This window comes from Dermacentor andersoni, chromosome 1, assembly GCF_023375885.2.
Source record: "Dermacentor andersoni chromosome 1, qqDerAnde1_hic_scaffold, whole genome shotgun sequence".
Classification (NCBI taxonomy): Eukaryota; Metazoa; Arthropoda; class Arachnida; order Ixodida; family Ixodidae; genus Dermacentor; species Dermacentor andersoni.
Window position 1 is genome coordinate 22,025,617 of NC_092814.1, and position 18,054 is coordinate 22,043,670.

The 18,054-nt window shown below is 46.2% G+C and overlaps 1 protein-coding gene across 3 annotated transcripts in view; it reads right to left on the reverse strand.

Annotated features, from left to right (window-relative positions):
- The window catches only part of LOC126545442 (transcription elongation regulator 1), a 354,732-nt gene that overhangs the window by 92,078 nt on the left and 244,600 nt on the right, over positions 1-18,054 (reverse strand). For all 3 annotated transcript variants that reach the window (XM_055061241.2, XM_050193319.3, XM_050193318.3), the window contains exons 11-12: positions 2,785-2,995; positions 1,784-1,992 (exon numbers count right to left, since the gene is read on the reverse strand). In XM_055061241.2, coding sequence (XP_054917216.1) covers positions 1,784-1,992; positions 2,785-2,995 — 420 coding nt within the window. The remainder of the gene's footprint in view (positions 1-1,783; positions 1,993-2,784; positions 2,996-18,054) is intronic.

An 18,054-nucleotide genomic window follows, 5' to 3' on the forward strand; every position in this document is an offset into this window, starting at 1 on the left:
TCCCCTTTCTGCTGAGAGTTTCCGGAAAAAAATTTTTTCCTTATCGTTGATAATGCTTATTCTCGATGTTTTATGCATATTTAGATAGAAAATTAAATTTTTGTTCTGGTATTTATATGTGCCGTCATTAACCCTTTCGCTGTCACGGACGTACCGGTACGTCATCGCGCTTCACCCCCACAGTGTCACTGACGTACCGGTACGTTCTCTATCGTGCGTTCAAAATTTCGCGCCTGAACGCAAAGCTGGCGCTCCTGGATTGGCCACGCCATCTGTTCACTCTTTCTACAAGTTCGTATATTCGCCCCGACCTGTGTTAGTCCATGTATTGAAGAGTACGGTGCGACTGCCACTCCCCACTTTCTCTTTGCTGAGTGGCGCGGTGGCTCCGTGTTCGCTGGATCATGCATCGCGCGTGTGTGGTTATGGGTTCAAGGGTTGTTCTGCCATCTCTGCTGGTTTGAAGGTTTTTATTTTTCTTCTGTTGGTGTGCCTGCTACGGCGCGTCAAGTTCAGGCACACGTGCGGTTGCCTCTCCTAAAAGGGTGACTCGATTGCTGCTTTCGCTCTCTCGCCGCACCCTCGCTTCCGACTTGCAGCAGTAAACGTAAAGCCCTTCGAACTTTGTTTTAGCCTTTTTCTATCTCCCTCTGTCTTCTTGATCACGCAACGTCCAGATTCTCTCCGTTGTGCGGGCGACTGAAAGCGCATCCTCCCTGCGCGCGGTTACTTTCGGATGGCTGAGCGTGCGGGACCTTCGTCTGCTCATTGGAGCGGTGGCTCAATTCTGATTCAGAATGCGAGCCGAGCTCGGATTCGGACTCGGACAGAGTTGCATGCGAGGAAGAGGGTTCCGCATCGTCAGATTCGGATGTTGAACGAATTTTATAGTCAGGCTGATGATGATGATGTTTACTAACAACAGCTGCAGAACACTGAAATGTGCATATTGCATTGACTATGTTATTTGTATACCAATCTTAATCAAAAATAAATTGCTACGTTCATTCCCTGTTATGCTCGTTCGCTGAAACCAAGCCGACACTGGGGGTGCATCACGGCCAGAAAGGTCCGACAGCGAAAGGGTTAAAGGGTTAATGCGGGTGTACATGCATACAAGTAGAGTGCGCATTAACTGGCTACTTTAACTTATTTCTACAGAAAAAACACAATTTTCTTTTTGGTAACCAGTGCCATTAAATTAGCAGATAATCCTGCAGTAGTTGAGTTATGCCACATTAATGCCAACATAGTAAGCAGAACGCGAGCCGAACACTCACAAAAAATTACTAAGTGCCGAAACACAGACTTTGTGAGTGAGTGTCAGTCCCTGGTGAATAAGTTAGCACTTCTTTCACGTGTTATAGCAACATTCTGAATGTTTCATGCACTGCATTATATAGTGCGAGAGTGCAGTATATGATCAGTTCACTGCAGTCAACATGTTTCATTAGCAGACGATTGGCCCAACGAATTGGCAACCTATAGGCTGGTCTCATGCCAAATAGTAAGTTGCTCCTCTTGGTCAGTTGTACAGACCAGCAATAACCATTGAAATTCTTTTTAAACTATGCCGTTGGCATCAAGGAGTCATGTGCCTGCCATATGTAGTCTCCTCTGTTAGCTGCTTTTTCTCCTATGTGACAAGACAAACTACTCTGTCATTTAAGAATGCACACAAAATCTTCTATCAGACCAGCTGCTGTCACCTACTAGCTATCAAAAGCTACCTGCAGTGTATATTCACAGTCAGTTCCATTACAAATTAGGGCTAGCCACTCACTTGCTGTTGAGGCCAGCTGTCTCAAGCAGCTGCTGGAACTGGTCTTTGCGTTCACGCATCTTGTTCCGCTTCTCCCGTCGTTCCTCCTCTGCACGCTCCTTCACGTACTTTTCAAATACCTGTTTGCGCTCCTTAGATGTCAACAGCAAGTACCGGCTGTCGAATACGATCTTGTGCAGCTCCTTCTCCCAAGTTGAGAATGCAGACACCTGCACCCATAATCACAGGCACTTGACAACCTAAAAATTGAGCTTCTTTCAGAAGCTAACAATTGTACTTCACTACTGCAAAATGCTCTTTCCATATTCACATTCAGGTGTGCTTAACTAGGTGAGCTTTACAGCTTGGGCTTTAAGGGGCCCTTCACCAGGTTTCGCCAATATTAACAAACAAGCATAGCATATACATGACGTGCAGACAATCGTGTCTGCAAAGCATTATGGTGCTGTGTGTCACGAAAATGGCTCAAATTTCAAAGGGAAACGCCGGCTCCTTCAATCTCTCTGCAGCTCCAAGGCAGAGAGCCACAGTCACATGCACGCATTCCTCTTTGCCACGCATGTCTCGTCACTCATCATGGCCAATCAATCAATACAGAAGGTGCAACACCGCAAGAAAGGAGACGGGGCTTACATCACGGTACATCCCTCGGATCGGGTATGGAAGAAGACAGGGAAGGTACACCACTTGGGAACACTACTAGAGGCAGAGGAAGAGAGTGTCTTCGGTGGCAGTGACTCTCGCCTCGTGGCGGCATGATAACAGGACAGTTAATTTCTTCCATCTCCTCCAATAATGAACCAATTTGAAAAAATGATTTCTGTGCCTGCTTCTCAGACGGCGCTTCCAGCTTCCAGTGTATAACTGAAATTTGCAATGAGGCTGGGTGAGGCGCCCTTTAACTTAAGATTATCATCAACTGTCAAGTGAGTTTAGCAAGTGCAGACAAAGAAAGGCTAGATGATGTACAGCTCCAGCAACTAGTACAAAATGTAACCTACCTCCTTTTCAACCAGCATGTCTCGGAAGCGTTGCATGCGCACATCCAGAGGAATAGCGGCTCGTTCCTTGGCTGCTCGCAGTTCTGCCTCCATAGCAGACTCCTTACCCTGTGCTCGCAGTGCTGTCGTTACAGGCTCCTCTGCCTTGGTCTCCGTGGCACCATTCTGGGCTTCTGTCCCCTCGGCTGTACCTTCTTCCCCTTCTTCAAGCCTTCGAAGACAAAGCATCAAACGTCTCAAAATGGTGTTTTGTAATTGGGCTTAGCCTACTCATTCAAATAGGCTGAAGTTTACACTTAAAGGAGCACTGACACAAAAATTACAAGTCGAGATAACTTGCGAGATCAATTTAGTTGGTCACACACACATCGTCTATAAAGTATTAGCGGCGAATATCGCTTAGAACATATTTAAAATCAATTTTAAAGTACGTGCGCGCAGCCAACCGCAAAACAGAGGACCTCGCGACATTGACATCAACCGGGATTGTAAATAGCCAAGAAAATGCTACGTCATGTGGCTACATCACGAATTTTCGTGGGCTGCCATGCGGCTCTTCTCCTCTATTGTTGCTTGTTCTAGCTGTTGTACTTGTAGTGGGACGCTCTCCGTGTCGCTGCAACTGCAGTTTTTGTCGTGTCCATCGGGATATTTCCCACACCATCAGCTTCACTGCGCTGCCACAACGTTCAACGCCGATTTGTTGTGTCTTACCATTGATTGTGGCCGATGCGAGGGTTTTGTTGAGGTTCGTCCTCGCCATCGCCGGCCGCAATATCTGAGTCGCTAAGTGATTGGCCACGTCTAAAGCGCGAGACACATGGCGCGATTTTCCGTGCGATCTGTAGTACGGCGCGTCATGTGCGACTTCCCGCATGCGGCGATTCGGGACACATGGTACGAATGAGCGAGCGGCGGCCCAGAACCGGCGCCCTTCCGTGGAAGTTCGGAATGCTGCGTAACTTCGAACAGAAAGTGAAAGCAACCGTATTTGCACAGCTATCTTGTTTGAAACAAACGATGACAATATAAACACGTCTATGCGAGCACTGTAGACGTGTTTCCGCAAGGCCGCGTTAGCAGTATCGGATCCGTTGACAGCCGCCGATGGCCAAGAGCCGGCAGGCATAGCTCGCTGGGCCATCGAATCCGACACCGGTTGCGCTTGTGACACGATTGCTTGCAGCTCGTATAACGAAGCGCCTATGATAGTCGGCACAACGTGTACACAGTTATGTCACGCTTAAATTGCAGCACATTTGATGTCATTGGCGCCGACAGAAGCGAACAAGCATGCCAAGCGAGCTTGCGATCGCTGGGAGACGATGTAGGCCTAGCTCGCCGGCCGTCTATCCGGGGCCGAGGGTCCTTGCGATGCGTCCGCAGCTCGTAATAAAGCGCCTAAATTCGTCAGCACAATCAATGCCTGAACATTTATGTTTCTCTTAAGTGAAAATACGGTTAGTTTTCCCGGTGCCGTTAGTAGCGACGAGTAAACAGGCCAGTCAGGCGAGCCGCTTCGTATACAGACGATTGCTGGCGCGTCTGCGCTTACCGCGTCCGAGTAGAAATCACGCCAACAATTTACTATTTCGCACAACGTTTTATAACTCGCACTCTTTCGAGGTCACTTTATTCTAGAAATTATTTCGTGTCAGAAACAAATTGTAGCCCATTTATGAGCCGCCGTCAGCGGCGTAAGAGGCCCGCGTTTCGACCAGGGAGAGAGAAAAAAAAAAAAAAAACATGATCAGAGCGGCGAGGCGCTTGCTCGCCGGCCCCGCCCCGCCGGGTCTACCACGTGGCCATGACGTTCACGTTACCGGCGCTGTCATTGGCTGCGGTCGTCCGACCGATGCGGCAGTCGCACGACAATATTCAGCAAGTTGGTCGCGCCGGTCGTGCAGGCTGGCTGCGCGTCAGAGCATACGTCATGGCTTTTTGCGAACACGTGACCACTTTGTTTACATTCCCGTTTGTCCCGTCTCGTTGCTCTCTGGAACCGAAACTTCGACTGGTCGCTACAAAAAAGACTGCAAATAATTACCTGCCGCGCTCTGAAGTAAATGAGGTTTCGTGCCGTGATTACTGGGTCATTAACTACTTATTAAAGCAGAAAAAACCACGCGGATTTTTTTTTGTGTCAGTACTCCTTTAAAGGGACACTAAAGGCAAATACTAAGTCGACGTGGGTTGTTTAAATACCATTCCAGAAACCTCACAACGGTTGTTTTGTGCCATTAAAAGACTCAATTTATGAGAAAATTGCATCTGAAAGGTCCTAATACCTTTTTTGAAATTTAAATCTTCCACCACCCAGCCAGGAGAGTGGCGACGCTGTATACGTTCACCACCCTTTGCTGCTGTCGGTGAGTAAAACGCCGCCCGACAGACGGCTCACCACCCTTTGCTGCTGTCGGTGAGTGAAACGCCGCCCGACAGACGGCGGTATGAAGTGAAGACAGAGCAGTGTAATCGCCGCTGCAGCTGCTTTTTGGTCCAGTCGCGTAGACCGTTTTGGCGTAGACCGTGACATTACACGGAAGTTGAATTCTCGGCTACTTGCAGTTTGTGAGAGTATCGCGAATCAGCAAAACCAGTGCAGCACTACGTCATAACGAAACTATTGAAATGCGAAAGCATGGGCAGTGCAGAGTCGAGTGAAAATGAAACTTTTCGATTGTCCACATTGTTGTCAAGGGTAATTTGAACGAGTTCTTTTTTCCAAAAATGAAATAAAACTAGGCAAGTAGCATATTATTTCATCTCATAATACAAGGATGTCTTTTGGAATGAGTGTGTTGTATTTAGTTTCGTTATTCATTCGAGTACTTTTTTCCCCAGGGGGCGCTTCTGTTCTTCATTATATATTATGGTTGTATACGTTGAATAAACGGCTTTTTACTTCGGGACGGCTGGAGCCTGACTTCCACCTTCGGTCAATACCACATTGGCGACGAGGATGGGATCCGAACCCACACGGGCAAAGCCCAATGGATTAGCATTCTAAATGGCCAGAGGTATATTTTTGCAGCGAAGTGTCCACGAGCACCGTGAAAGACTTTTTAACAAGTGTTTTTGCCCGTGAAGGCTACCCAGAAGAGATCGTTTGTGACAATGGACTTCAGTTTCTTCCTCAGAGGAAGAAATTGTCTCGTTCATTGAGCCAGTCTGCGTGACAAAAGAGAAGTTCAGGCAGGCCGCCCTCGACGACAGTAGCCTAGAAACCATCAAGTCATTCGTGTCGAGTTCCTGGCCACCAAAGAAGTCCATACCAGAAGAGGCGAAACCATTCTACGCCGTTCGGGAAGAACTTTCTGTTGTCGATAACCTGCTACTGCGTGGAGAGCGCCTCGTTGTTCCGTCCTCCCTCACGGCTCAGATCATCGGCATCGTGCACGACACACATCCGGGTATCACGCGCACGAAGGCGCGACTGCGTGAGCGGTTCTGGTGGCCACGAATGGATAAGCAAGTGGAAACAGCAGTAAAAAACTGCCATATCTGCCTGGAGGCAGATAAGTCCGCCAAAACATCACCAGCACTGTTACAACCTGTTGAATGGCCTGAGCGATCGTGGCAAAAGCTTGGCCCAGACATTGTTGGTCCTTTGGAGCATGCAGCTCACAACACCAGATTTGCTGTAACGCTTGTTGACTACCATTCTAAATGGCCAGAGGTATATTTTTGCAGCGAAGTGTCCACGAGCACCGTGAAAGACTTTTTAACAAGTGTTTTTGCCCGTGAAGGCTACCCAGAAGAGATCGTTTGTGACAATGGACCTCAGTTCACTTCGCGTGAATTCATCACTTTCCTGCAAAACAGAGGCATCAGTCTTTCACATTCTTCGGTGTATTACCCCCAAGCCAATGGGCAAATAGAACGTTTCAATCACACATTGAGAAATTTCATTCAAGTCTCACTCATCGAAAGATGACCACTCCGGCAAGCTGTCACAGAATACCTTGCCATTTACCACTGTACTCCGCACGCCACCACCGGGGTCGCCCCAGCAGTTCTGCTGCATGGTAGAATGCCCCGAACCAGGCTGGATGTCGTGGGTTTCTCAGCAGCAGCATTTGCGGAAGACCCCGCCAAGGAGTTGGCGCAACTTCGTCAAAGGGTTCGGTGTCAACAGCAGAGCAGCAAGCACTACACGGACAAAAGGAGAGCCGCCAAGAAGACGAAAATAGCTGTAGGCGATTTTGTCCGCATCAAAAAACTGTCCGTTCGTTTCAAGGGAGACTGCGCCTTTTCTTCACCAACTAAAGTGATCAAGAGCAGGGGACCAGCCTCTTTCCGACTTGGAGACGGCCGTATGTGGAATGCCTCCAAGCTTTCCAGGATTCCGGAGAGGGGCATCTGGGAACCAGGCCAGCCTGCCACGCCGCTGTCTCCCGATGTGCTGCAGCCTGCCGTGCTACAGCCGCCTTCTTCCAGGACGCAGGCGCGGTCTCCTGGCATGTTGCAGCAGCAGTCTACGAGCCCGTTGCTATCGTCGCCAGTGCGACGTCCAAAGCGGCCGACTCGAGAGCGCCGGCCACCGGCATGGCTCCAAGACTATCAGACCAACTAGTCGGCGGACTGACATTGTCATACCTGCCAACCTGGCAAGGTCAAAAATCGGGAGACTTTTTATTCGCGCCAAACGGGGGTGGGGTGGGGTCGGGTAGGGGGGGAGGGGGGGGGTGCATTCACTGTTTCAACTTCCGGTGGGGGGGGGGGGGTTCGTTCAAACTTTCAGGCACTGTTCAATGAGTCCTTTTGCAGGACACTGCAGCAGCAGACTTTGCTCAGTTAAAAAATTCGTCGGAGTAGCTTTGCTGAAAACATGGTCCAGACTGAAGGCCGTTCACTGGCAGCAGGTGTTGGGGGGTTGTGTTGCACATTGATGAGCGGAACTCAGTCCTAGTTTTTCGCGCCGTGGCAAATATCTTCTCACACTTTGCGTTGCTATGCGGTATTACGAGTAAATCCAGCATCACCTTAGCAACTCGGTGAAACACGTTTTCCATCAGTGTTTTTCATTTTTCCAACCATAGACCACTGCACGTCCCACCTTTCTTCATTGAGAATGTCCTCTGGAAGACTGTGCGCCTGTAGTACGGCAAACTCAGCTTCGAGAGCATTTAAAGCGTCTTCAGCAGATTCAGTGGAATCTCGGGGCAGCAGCTGAGGAAAATGCTGAATAAAGAAACAAAGATTCGAGAGCGATGCCTGCGAAATAAATTTCAGGTTGGCCACCTCCGCATTCTTCAGAGTTGCGTTTCAGAATTGCGTCCACATCCATAGCGCTTCGTTTCATCGCATTTGGGAAATATTTTATGAAGAAGAGGCCCAACGTAGTCGCTGACACTAAGGGGTAGGTTGTGTTCCGAGGAGGAATCCTGTAAACAGGCACTCCACACGTATAACACTGTAGTCGCACTTGTTCTGAAGAAAGTTCACTATGTTGCCTTGCTGCTCAGCAGTGCGAACATAGCTTCGATGCTTTGCTGTGGAAACACGCAGTTTCAAGTCGCCTTTGACACCGCGAGACACACTGACGCTGCATCCACACGTTGTACAATATGCAAAATGTTCTCCTTTTCTTGATGCCAAAAAGCACGGAAAATCAGAAGTATAAGATCGCAAGAACTTCTGCAAATGCCTTTTGTTGGGCTTTGATAGCGCCATGGCATCAAGCACATGAGGATTCTAAATTTACACAGCGCACCGCACACAGACAGCCTAGCCAACACTAATCATGCACACAAGCAGCAGCAACAAGATGCACCATGGAGGAAGGCATGCATGAAATCATAAGAGTTTCTCACTATAACACCTAGAGGGAATTCTGGCGCCACTGTCTATGGGAGTTTCTTAAGGGGGCACCGTGCCCTCATGGGAATGCCGGTATATGTGTCTGCGAGGTTTGTGTTGGCTGGTGTTGTAAGAGGCTTCGTCTAAAACGTGGATATGCCTACACAAATAACGCGTTCTAGAAGTAAAATCTTCATAAAATGTTTCCGTTCACGCATATTACATCTTTACTCACCTACAATGCATGACCAAGTGAACAAAAGCAAGAACCGACGACAAACTGTTTCAAACCGAGCGCAAACCTTGTCGTCTGTCCACCAACTTTATCGGCCCGCTGATACTTTTTATGTAACATGTATTCGTACATGCAATAACAAGTACTCATAGTTAAACAAAACATGTTTTTGCGTAATAATAAAGCCAAAACAGCTTTTCATGTGCTGTTTTAGTAGAAAATGAATCATTGTGACAGACAGAACGGTACTTGCCAAGCGCGTCTTAAAGGTGTCCTGTCTCTCCGAGAACGATGCCAATCCGAAGTCACAATATACCGGCATTCCCATGCATACCACAGCGCAGCAGCGCCAGATTTCCCTCTAGGTAATGTAGTGAGAAACTCTATGCATGAAATGCAAGAGCTACATTGGCTCTGGCTTTGGTCGGCTTACTAGGCACCGTAGTCGGCTGCTTAGTCGATGATACCGATGGTGCTAGTGCAGCCGTTGTTGGTGATGCTGACGATTACGATGTGGCTGTACATTTCGCGGTGTCGGTTTCGCAAAAATCATTATTGTGCGAACGGAGACCACATTTTGGGAGATATAAGACAGTGATCGTACAATCGGAAAGTTCAGTCAAAAATCGAGTCTCCCGGGCAAATCGGGAAGGTTGGCAGGTATGCGTTGTGTACCTAGTTTGTAAATATGTGTAAATAAGTACAGTGTGCATGCTTTGGGGTTTTCCTTACTATTACTTACTAACAACTAATCACTAAAAATAAGGGAGGGAGTAGGTTGTATTTAGTTTCGTTATTCATTTGAGTTCTTTTTTCCCCAGGGGGCGCTTCTGTTCTTCATTATATATTATGGTTGTATACGTTGAATAAACAGCTTCTTACTTTGGGACGGCTGGAGCCTGACTTCCACCTTCAGTCAGTACCACAGAGTGGTTGAGTACTAGTGACAAAATTTAAATGAGGAGTGCTTTCATCATCTGGCAAGTACTTAAATGTCCGAGGGGGGGGGGCTCTACTCTTTCGAATCTAACGTTTAGTTCGCGTTGAAATGAGACAGCACGAAGGTCAATTCACTCGCTGCTGCTGCCGCGCTTATCTTGCTTAATTTGCTATCGCAATTGACGCTTCGCCTTTCGGGCGAAACTGCAACGATTTTTTGTTTTTTACTTTGTATGTTCTTCACTCACTCTTTAAAATGAAGTGGATAGATATCGCGACAAAAGTTTCGAAAGTGAGGTGTTTTGGATATTACGGACTTCAGATAAAACGGACATTTTTTGTCGGATTATTAGGGTCCGTTGTAACAAGAGTCAACTGTATTTTGTTTATCAAGTCTATGCTCATGCAGTTAACATTTTCTTGAAGTGCTGAATTATTTCTACAATAAAGCTATGTGATTGAACAAAACAGAATGGTGGGCTACTTGGTACTGCACGTCAATAGTTCTTAGCGCAAAGAAATGCACAACACAAGAGTAGGCACACAGGACACAGTGTTACTAACTGATGCTTTATTGCACTTGGTCACAGCATATATGGCAATGTATTGTATGGTGCTATATACAGGGTGTCCCACGTAGCTTGAGCCAAACATTAAAGATATGCGAATGGCACGTAGCTGAACAGAACCAAGGCAATGTTTTTTGCCATCGCTTGGAGATACTCAGATCATTCTTTCTTTCATTCTGCTTAATTAGATACTTAGTGTTAATTAACCAACATCTCAAATATTATAATTAGATGAAAACTGTCAATGAGAAAATTGTAGAGTCATATGAAAAACTCCCGATACAGCTTTGTGTTGCTCAATACATGCTACATAGAAGTGTTTTTCCGAGCGTGAAAGAAGCCCAGGAATACACGCAAAGTGCCCAGAGCTACATGCTCTTGTGGCTTTCTGCCCAACTGCATTGGTCATATAGAAGTCAAGGCGTTGTTTTTAGCCAAGACACTATGTTTTCAAAAGCAAAACGACCCTTTTGCACCAGCAGTGCTATTCATGTACAGCAACACCTTGTTAGTTCAACCCTCATTTTCGGACTCATCCTTTGGTCTCGGCAAGCAGATGAACTATTTAATGCAATCAAACTCTCGTTCATTTGGCATCTTTAGACACACATCGATTCATTCGAAAACCTCTCGGAGCTTGGCAAGAGCAGAGCACCGCAAAAGAGCAAAAACGGTGCTAGCGTCCAAATGAAACGAAGCGGCGGAGTTTGCATCGCCAAAGTCATCAGCGGAAATCGTACGTGAATGTCAGCAATGCCGGAACACTTCGTGCCTATTTGTGCCTGAAGCCTTTATTCTTGCATTTACTGCCCTGCATAACACCCCATTGACCACGTGCCTTCATAACTGCGTAATCGCCATCTATGATCGTGTTGATAGCTACCATGGTTTCGTCTACAGTGGTTGCAGGAAACAGCAGGTTCGTTTTGAATCAACACGTGCGTTGGCCGCGTCTTTCAGAACTGCGAGATCACCATCCATAACTGCGTCGATAGCTGACGCGGTTTCTTTCACAGCGGTTCCGGCTATAGTGAACTAGAAAATACTCTATTGCTGCGACCGGCAGGACTCTGGCACCCGCCTTGCCCACGGATGCTGCAAGATGGCGCCACTGCTACCTTTTCTAGCAACTTTAGCCACATTGTAGGGTTCCTTTAGTAGCTTCAGCTGCGGTTCTCACGCGCGTTTGTTTTCTGGTTAATACAAACATAAAATAGTCACTGGAGTCAGTGCGTGGCTTAGCTGTTTGTATTATATAATTTGGCGACCAGTATGTATATTTCCTTCATAATTACCACCGCGCACAGAACCTTCGCTACACAGCGATCGCTATCAATTGCTTATTATAGGCACACAAGTTTGATGTGAGTTCAATGAAGTTGTAATGCAGGCTTACTATATAGGAAGTTACAGTACGGGATACAGTGCTTTACATTGACCATGACCACAAGGACATCTCTTTATTTCATTCATTTAACAGATTTTCAAAAGCATTACGAAGATTTGCAGCACCAATTACACATTGGAATGACACGAGCTAAACTCAAATCCTACTAAACTTCAAGTGTTTGGTTGCTTCACGAGTGGTTATGTAAAAAAAACTGACTTCATCTGCAATGCCCTAAGAATGGTCAGGACAACCAAGCTGGTTTTTCTGCTTCGCCTTAACATGGCTTAGGATGTCCAGCATGCTGGCAGAGCGCACCTCCAGCAAACTGAAATAACAGGCTAGAAGGGTAAAGCAGGCCACCATTGTCCTTCATGCGTGTTTACTGTGCTACGTTCAGATTTTCAGCCGACTTTTTTTGCATTAGAAGAACTTTCAAGCACTTTTTGCAGCCTGTCTTCAGTAGGTTCGCGCAGAATATATCTTACTCCAATACATCTGTCATATCATAAGAAGCCAACAAACGAAGACACCAAGGAGTCCATAGGGGAAATTACTTTAACTTACTAAGTGAATTAGAGAAACGATAAAATTAATGGAAATGAAAGTGGATGAAAAAGCCAACTTGCCACAGGTGGGGAACGATCCTACGTCTTCATATTACAAATGGTAGCTCAATTGGTTAAAGCATCGAACGCGCAATGTGAAGACATGGGATAGTTCCCCGCTTGCCGCAAGTTGTTTTTTCATCCACTTTCCTTGCCATTAATTTATCATTTCTTTAATTCAATTAGTAAGTGCAATAATTTACCCTATGTTGTCTTTGTTTGTTGGCTTTTTGTTATATGATTAACAAAAATCGGGCCACTCGGTAAACCTCCTTTCTTCTCGAATTTATCGGGCAATATGTCTGCAGAATATATCTGGCAAGATATATTCGCGCAGAATGCATCTTGGCTCGAAATGGTACTCGCCCACCGCTGACAACTCCGTCATAGGCTTCTCATCCCTCCGGAGTTTACGCTTCAACTTTCTACAGACATCTTCAGCCCTAGGAGCTGCAAACAACGACGCCTTCAGAGAGCCAGAGCAGCCGCTTCAGCAACCCGCAGCAAAACAGTGTGCAAGTCCGTCCTCTGCTTCGACATGTTGCGAACTACATGTCCTCGCAATTCTAAATGTCTGCAAGGCACTCCAGTAATGTTAGAGAACCCACCGGTACATGTACAGTTGTCACTTCACGGCTGCTGACTCAGCGGTTCGCGAGACCTAGGAGTCAGGCAGCCGTGCCCATACGTGATGTTTCTATGAAAAGGTGAAAAGGTGCAGTAGTGCCACGGGAAAACCTAGCGGCAGTCCATGGTGCTCCCGACCGCTGGCCCGGCCTTCCGGTCGCGCCACTAGAGTATACTCTAGTTCACTATAGTTCAAGCAAACAGTAGTTTTGATTTGACTCAATACAAGTGTATGCCGTGTGCCATCCATGATTCATCCATTGCCTCCTTTACTAGATGCCTGCTGCATGAGCAGAAAACCAGCTGCCAAACCCCCTCCCTTTTCTCCTCTCCACTAGTGTTGGTCACGAGCATCACGTGTCACTGGCAGAACCACTGGGCACTACCTCAAAGGCCATTAACCTTCATCATAGTTCAGCGTATGTTTGCGGGCACTACAGGTGACAGCTATTCTTGTGCCAGACAACGAACCTTTAAAATGCACACCCAAAGGATTGTGACGACCATGGTTTCACCGCAGTACCAACCACGTAAACACAGTGTGCTGGGTCACCAGCCGTCGCCACCGCCCTCCGCCTGTGATGACAGTGTCAGTCACGAGCGCCACGTCGCGATGCTTGTTCACAAGTGAGGGCAGGCTCGTTTCGCTGGGAGCGCGAGCCATTCTGCAGGCATATAGTAAAGGAGGCAATGATTCATCATCCAAATTGGTGCTGTCTGATGCCTCATGCCAAATGTATCCAAGCCAAGACAATCCATTAGCAACAACCCTGCTGTTGCTATGCGGACCATGACCTAGTGGAACTCGAGACCTCTATGGGAGTCGCCGACTTCTATGGGAGTCATCAGCGCCTACTCTCGTTTAACTATCAGCCGTTGATGTCGCTTTTATGACCTGTTCATCTGCTACTCTACGATTGACTGGGACGGCGTTGTCTTGGGACAAACTGCTTGCATAGTTGACGATTTTTGTAAACAAAGTGACAGCAATGTCACAAGGCTTTGATCGGTCACCTGGCTCCAAAAGTTGACTGCCTGAAACTGAAAAATGCCTGTGCGTGTAGGCCACTGCTCTCTAAAATAGCGTTATATGGCCGCTCCTATTGCCGTTTTTCAAGCAGTGGCAAACCGCACAGATCTTTCACATTGTCACATTGCTTGTAGAGTTCATAAAGTTCGCAAAAGTTTCATTGCATACATTGTAAAGTTTGCTTCTGTGCTTTTTAGAAAGGGAAACCACCGTAACGTCCGACGACAGAACGATTACCACTCATTTTAACTATTACGAGTTGCCCGTCAATGTGTCAAGAGTTCAGAAAGAGAATTATGCATACAGCTTCACTGCATACATATCTTTCGCACCACCGTTGTGATGCTGCCGCCGTACCCCGCAGAAAAGCTACCTTTGCAGTTTGAAAAAGTTCCGTCAGACAAGGCCTGCAGTGCAACACATTTTAAAGTGTTCGGGTTGCTTCTGCAAGCTTTCAACTCACCTAGACATGAAACAATATTAAAAAGAAGCAATGCTCCCTATTCCTTGAAACACACTCGACCAATATATTGCATACATCGGGAGCAGGAATTACCGTATTTACTTGCATAATGATTACACTTTTTTGTAAAAAAAAATTGCTGCAAATTCAAGGGTGCGATCATTGTGTGGGTTAAATTTTCCACAAAACTGAAAATTTCTTTTTCATCCCGCATTTGCTGCGGGATGACAACAGGTCAACAAACAGGCAGCGGCCGCTGTCTACGGGACACCAAAACAAAAGTGGCGGCCGGCGGAGCACGCCGAACGCGTTTTTTAAAATTCTCGCGAGTACATTACGTGCACTGAAACAGTTTCTTCCATATCAGTAATGAATAACATCCTTAATATCGACAATTCTGCAGCAATAACGTAGGCATGTCCACTTTGAGCGCACAGAAACGAAGATGGGTGCACTTAGCTGCCAGTGACATAGAAACACATGAAAGGCACGCTGCGAAAACTGCAGCATTTGTCTTCACTACTACCCTACTACGGCATGTTCCCGCTAAGGGTGGGAAAATACCTTAGCTTTGCTACAAGCGTCGGCGCATAAATAGGGTATGCTTCTAACATATCAGTGAAAACATGGCTACTATCATTTCCGCTCGCAATTTGTTGCGTGCCCACAAGTGCAGACGAAAGGAATCGAAAGGCGCCATTTTTGTTGTTGTTGATTACAACCATTGTAAAGCCTACAAATAATAAAGCTAAGACAAGTTTGGGTGTAGATTTTTTTGTTTTCGTGGAATTGCAGAAAGTGACAAAAGGAATGAAATGGGGCATCTGCTTAAGAATCTGTTTGGTGCGTGCAGACCACTTGGTATGTCTTGAAGAGTCATTCACATAGCCTTCGACAGATGGTAAGTGTGATCATCATTAGCTAGACTTGGCACACGATATATTGATGTGGCAAGTGCAATCATTACATGGGAAAGAAATAAAAATTGAATTTTGATGACAAATTTCAGGGGTGCGATCATTGCACAAGCACGATCATTATGCAAGTAAATATGGAACTTGTGAATACTTTTACCAGATCCTCTGCTTTTCATTACGGCACAGCAGTAAATCCTAATAACATCTCTGACATCAAGCTATCTGTAATCAACTCAAAAAAAGTAGTTTATCCTTTGAATCTTTTAAAATAATTTTTTGGGGTCTCTTATGGAGGCTAGGAAAGGGAAAGTTATGTCGTCTAGCATCGGAACTGCTGCCTATGCTAGCTGTTTACCTTTCTTGCAGGCTCCTTCACCTCTAATTTCACTATTCCAACGCAAAACATTCGAAAACTTTGTTTTCTATTCATATTTGTGAATTTATTCATTCACCGCCAATACAAGCGCATTGTGCCTGCCGAAATGGAAGCATGAGCATTGGAAGAGATCGCGGAAGCAGATGACAGCGAACAGGTTATAAATAGCGCCACTCTACCTGTACGTTCTTTCTCTAGCGGCAAAACAGTTGAACCAGACCAGGCGTGCTAGGCAAGAGACATCTGTGCAGGTCTGGAGTTCAATAGGTCGTGATACGGAAGCATCGCATTAGGCCTACGGGCACTGGAACCGCCGAATGATTTCAGAAATTGGATGCGCACATAACTAACATTTCAGGGGAGTTTAGAGAAAACGAAATTTCATTTGAATAGTTAATGGCGATCAATGCGAGCGAGAGCGTAGTCACCACGAGAATTCACACTGAAATGGAAGCCATGGGTGCCACCATGTTCGACAACGCTATTTCTTAGTGTCTGTAAACATTACAAACATTTAACTAGCCAAATAACGCATGTTATCATAGCGCATGTAAACCACAGAAACCAATAACATTCAGAGCATGCTAAGTGAGGACAACGCTATTACTTTAGGTACATAAAGCGTTTACGTTTGGTTGCAAACACTATTCTAAAACTGTCTATTAGTGCTGTCAGGCATGTCCACATTTCACGACAGTGCTCACTGATATAAGTATCTTCAAAAGTGCAGTAACTACTTTTGAAACAAACAATACGTGCACGAACCAGAAAAATGCCGTTTGTAAAAGCTTTTCTATCGGGGCAGATCAGAAAACACAATCAGCAACACTTATGCACAGTTCACTTCTAAACACATGCGCACCGCAGATATCATGATTTGTATTTTGCGAACACACTTCTTAACAACAAGAACGCAACAACTTGGACATCGTGGGCATCACAGCGGATCACAGCTGGTAAAACAGCTCACATGCAGTAGCGCATGAGGAATGACAGCAGTAATAAGGCAATAAAGATTATCGCTACTGATCGTGTCATCACTTTTGAAAGTTGTAAAGTACTGGCGTTCACCATTTTGTGGCAACGAACCACACACAGAGAAGACATACAAGTTACATATGCTGGATGCTTTTTATTTCGCCATGACCTGAACATGTATCATGCTTAGAATGCACGTGTATGTGTTGAGTTTCTTGTTTGCAATGCACATGCGATGCACGGTCCAAAAGATCATGAAGTCAATGGCTTCAAACATTTCTTCCGACACTCTTGCAGACACAACACACTTCATGCCCTCCGTCTGTTTCTGTAGGCGATCGCACGCACTGATGAAGTCTGGAAGAGTACGCCGGGTTGTGGCCTTCGATGACTGTCTCAGTGGGTGTGGGATAACTCAAGTAAAGATCACAAGAACGAGAAAAATGTACTGTTTCTGACGCGGTTTTTACTTAGGCCTTGCGTCCCCACTTCGCTTCGAGGAAGTGACATAAGAGACGTAGCCCTACCCACCTCGGACCAGCCAATGAGAGAGGAGCAGGCATGCAGATGGAAAAGTCGTGAACGTTTCTCAAGACAACGTCCCAGCCATTCGCAAGGTGGAGCGGAGCACCAAGGCAGAGTGCGGAACAGAGGGCAGATTGAGCGAGTTTGGGCCATTAACCATTTAGGACGAGCCCTGCTCCTCCAAGCCCTTGCGTTCCCAAAAGTTCTAGGACAAGTGTAGCTCATCCTTGCAGTATTTGTTCTCCACTTGAGCGTTCTGGATAAGATGCTTGTCCGGGAAGCTGAATTTATGTTTTGTTTCTTCTAAGTATGTTTTATGTGGAGTGACTGGCATTTTCAAAATGGCGTCTGATGGAAGAGATGCCTGCATCGGCGGCCATTCTTGGTGAAAAAAAAAAAAAAAGCATTTCCTCGTAGTCTACTTCGTCCGATGATGATGGTTCAGACACCACGGTGTACACTGTTTCAGGAAGCGAAAACATGGTTACGATGATAGAGCTCAGCAGCTCCTCGGATGAAGAAAACAGAGGAAAGCTCAGACGTCAACGCAAGTGCATGTCAATTGACTAACATTTACATGAGCAGCGTTCTGCCCAAGCCTCCACTGTTTCGTTGTTCTCTGTATTCTGTAAGCAGTTTATTATGGTAAAAACTTGAAGGCTCCTTGCAATAGCTCATACCAGAAAAAAGCAGCGTCTATAAACGAGTAGTTAAAAAAATATCATCATCAAGTCGACTGGTTTAAAAAAAATTCGGCAGAGATACTAAGACTGCTTACATGTGCGAATGCAAAAGCGTTATAGTCCTTTTGGTG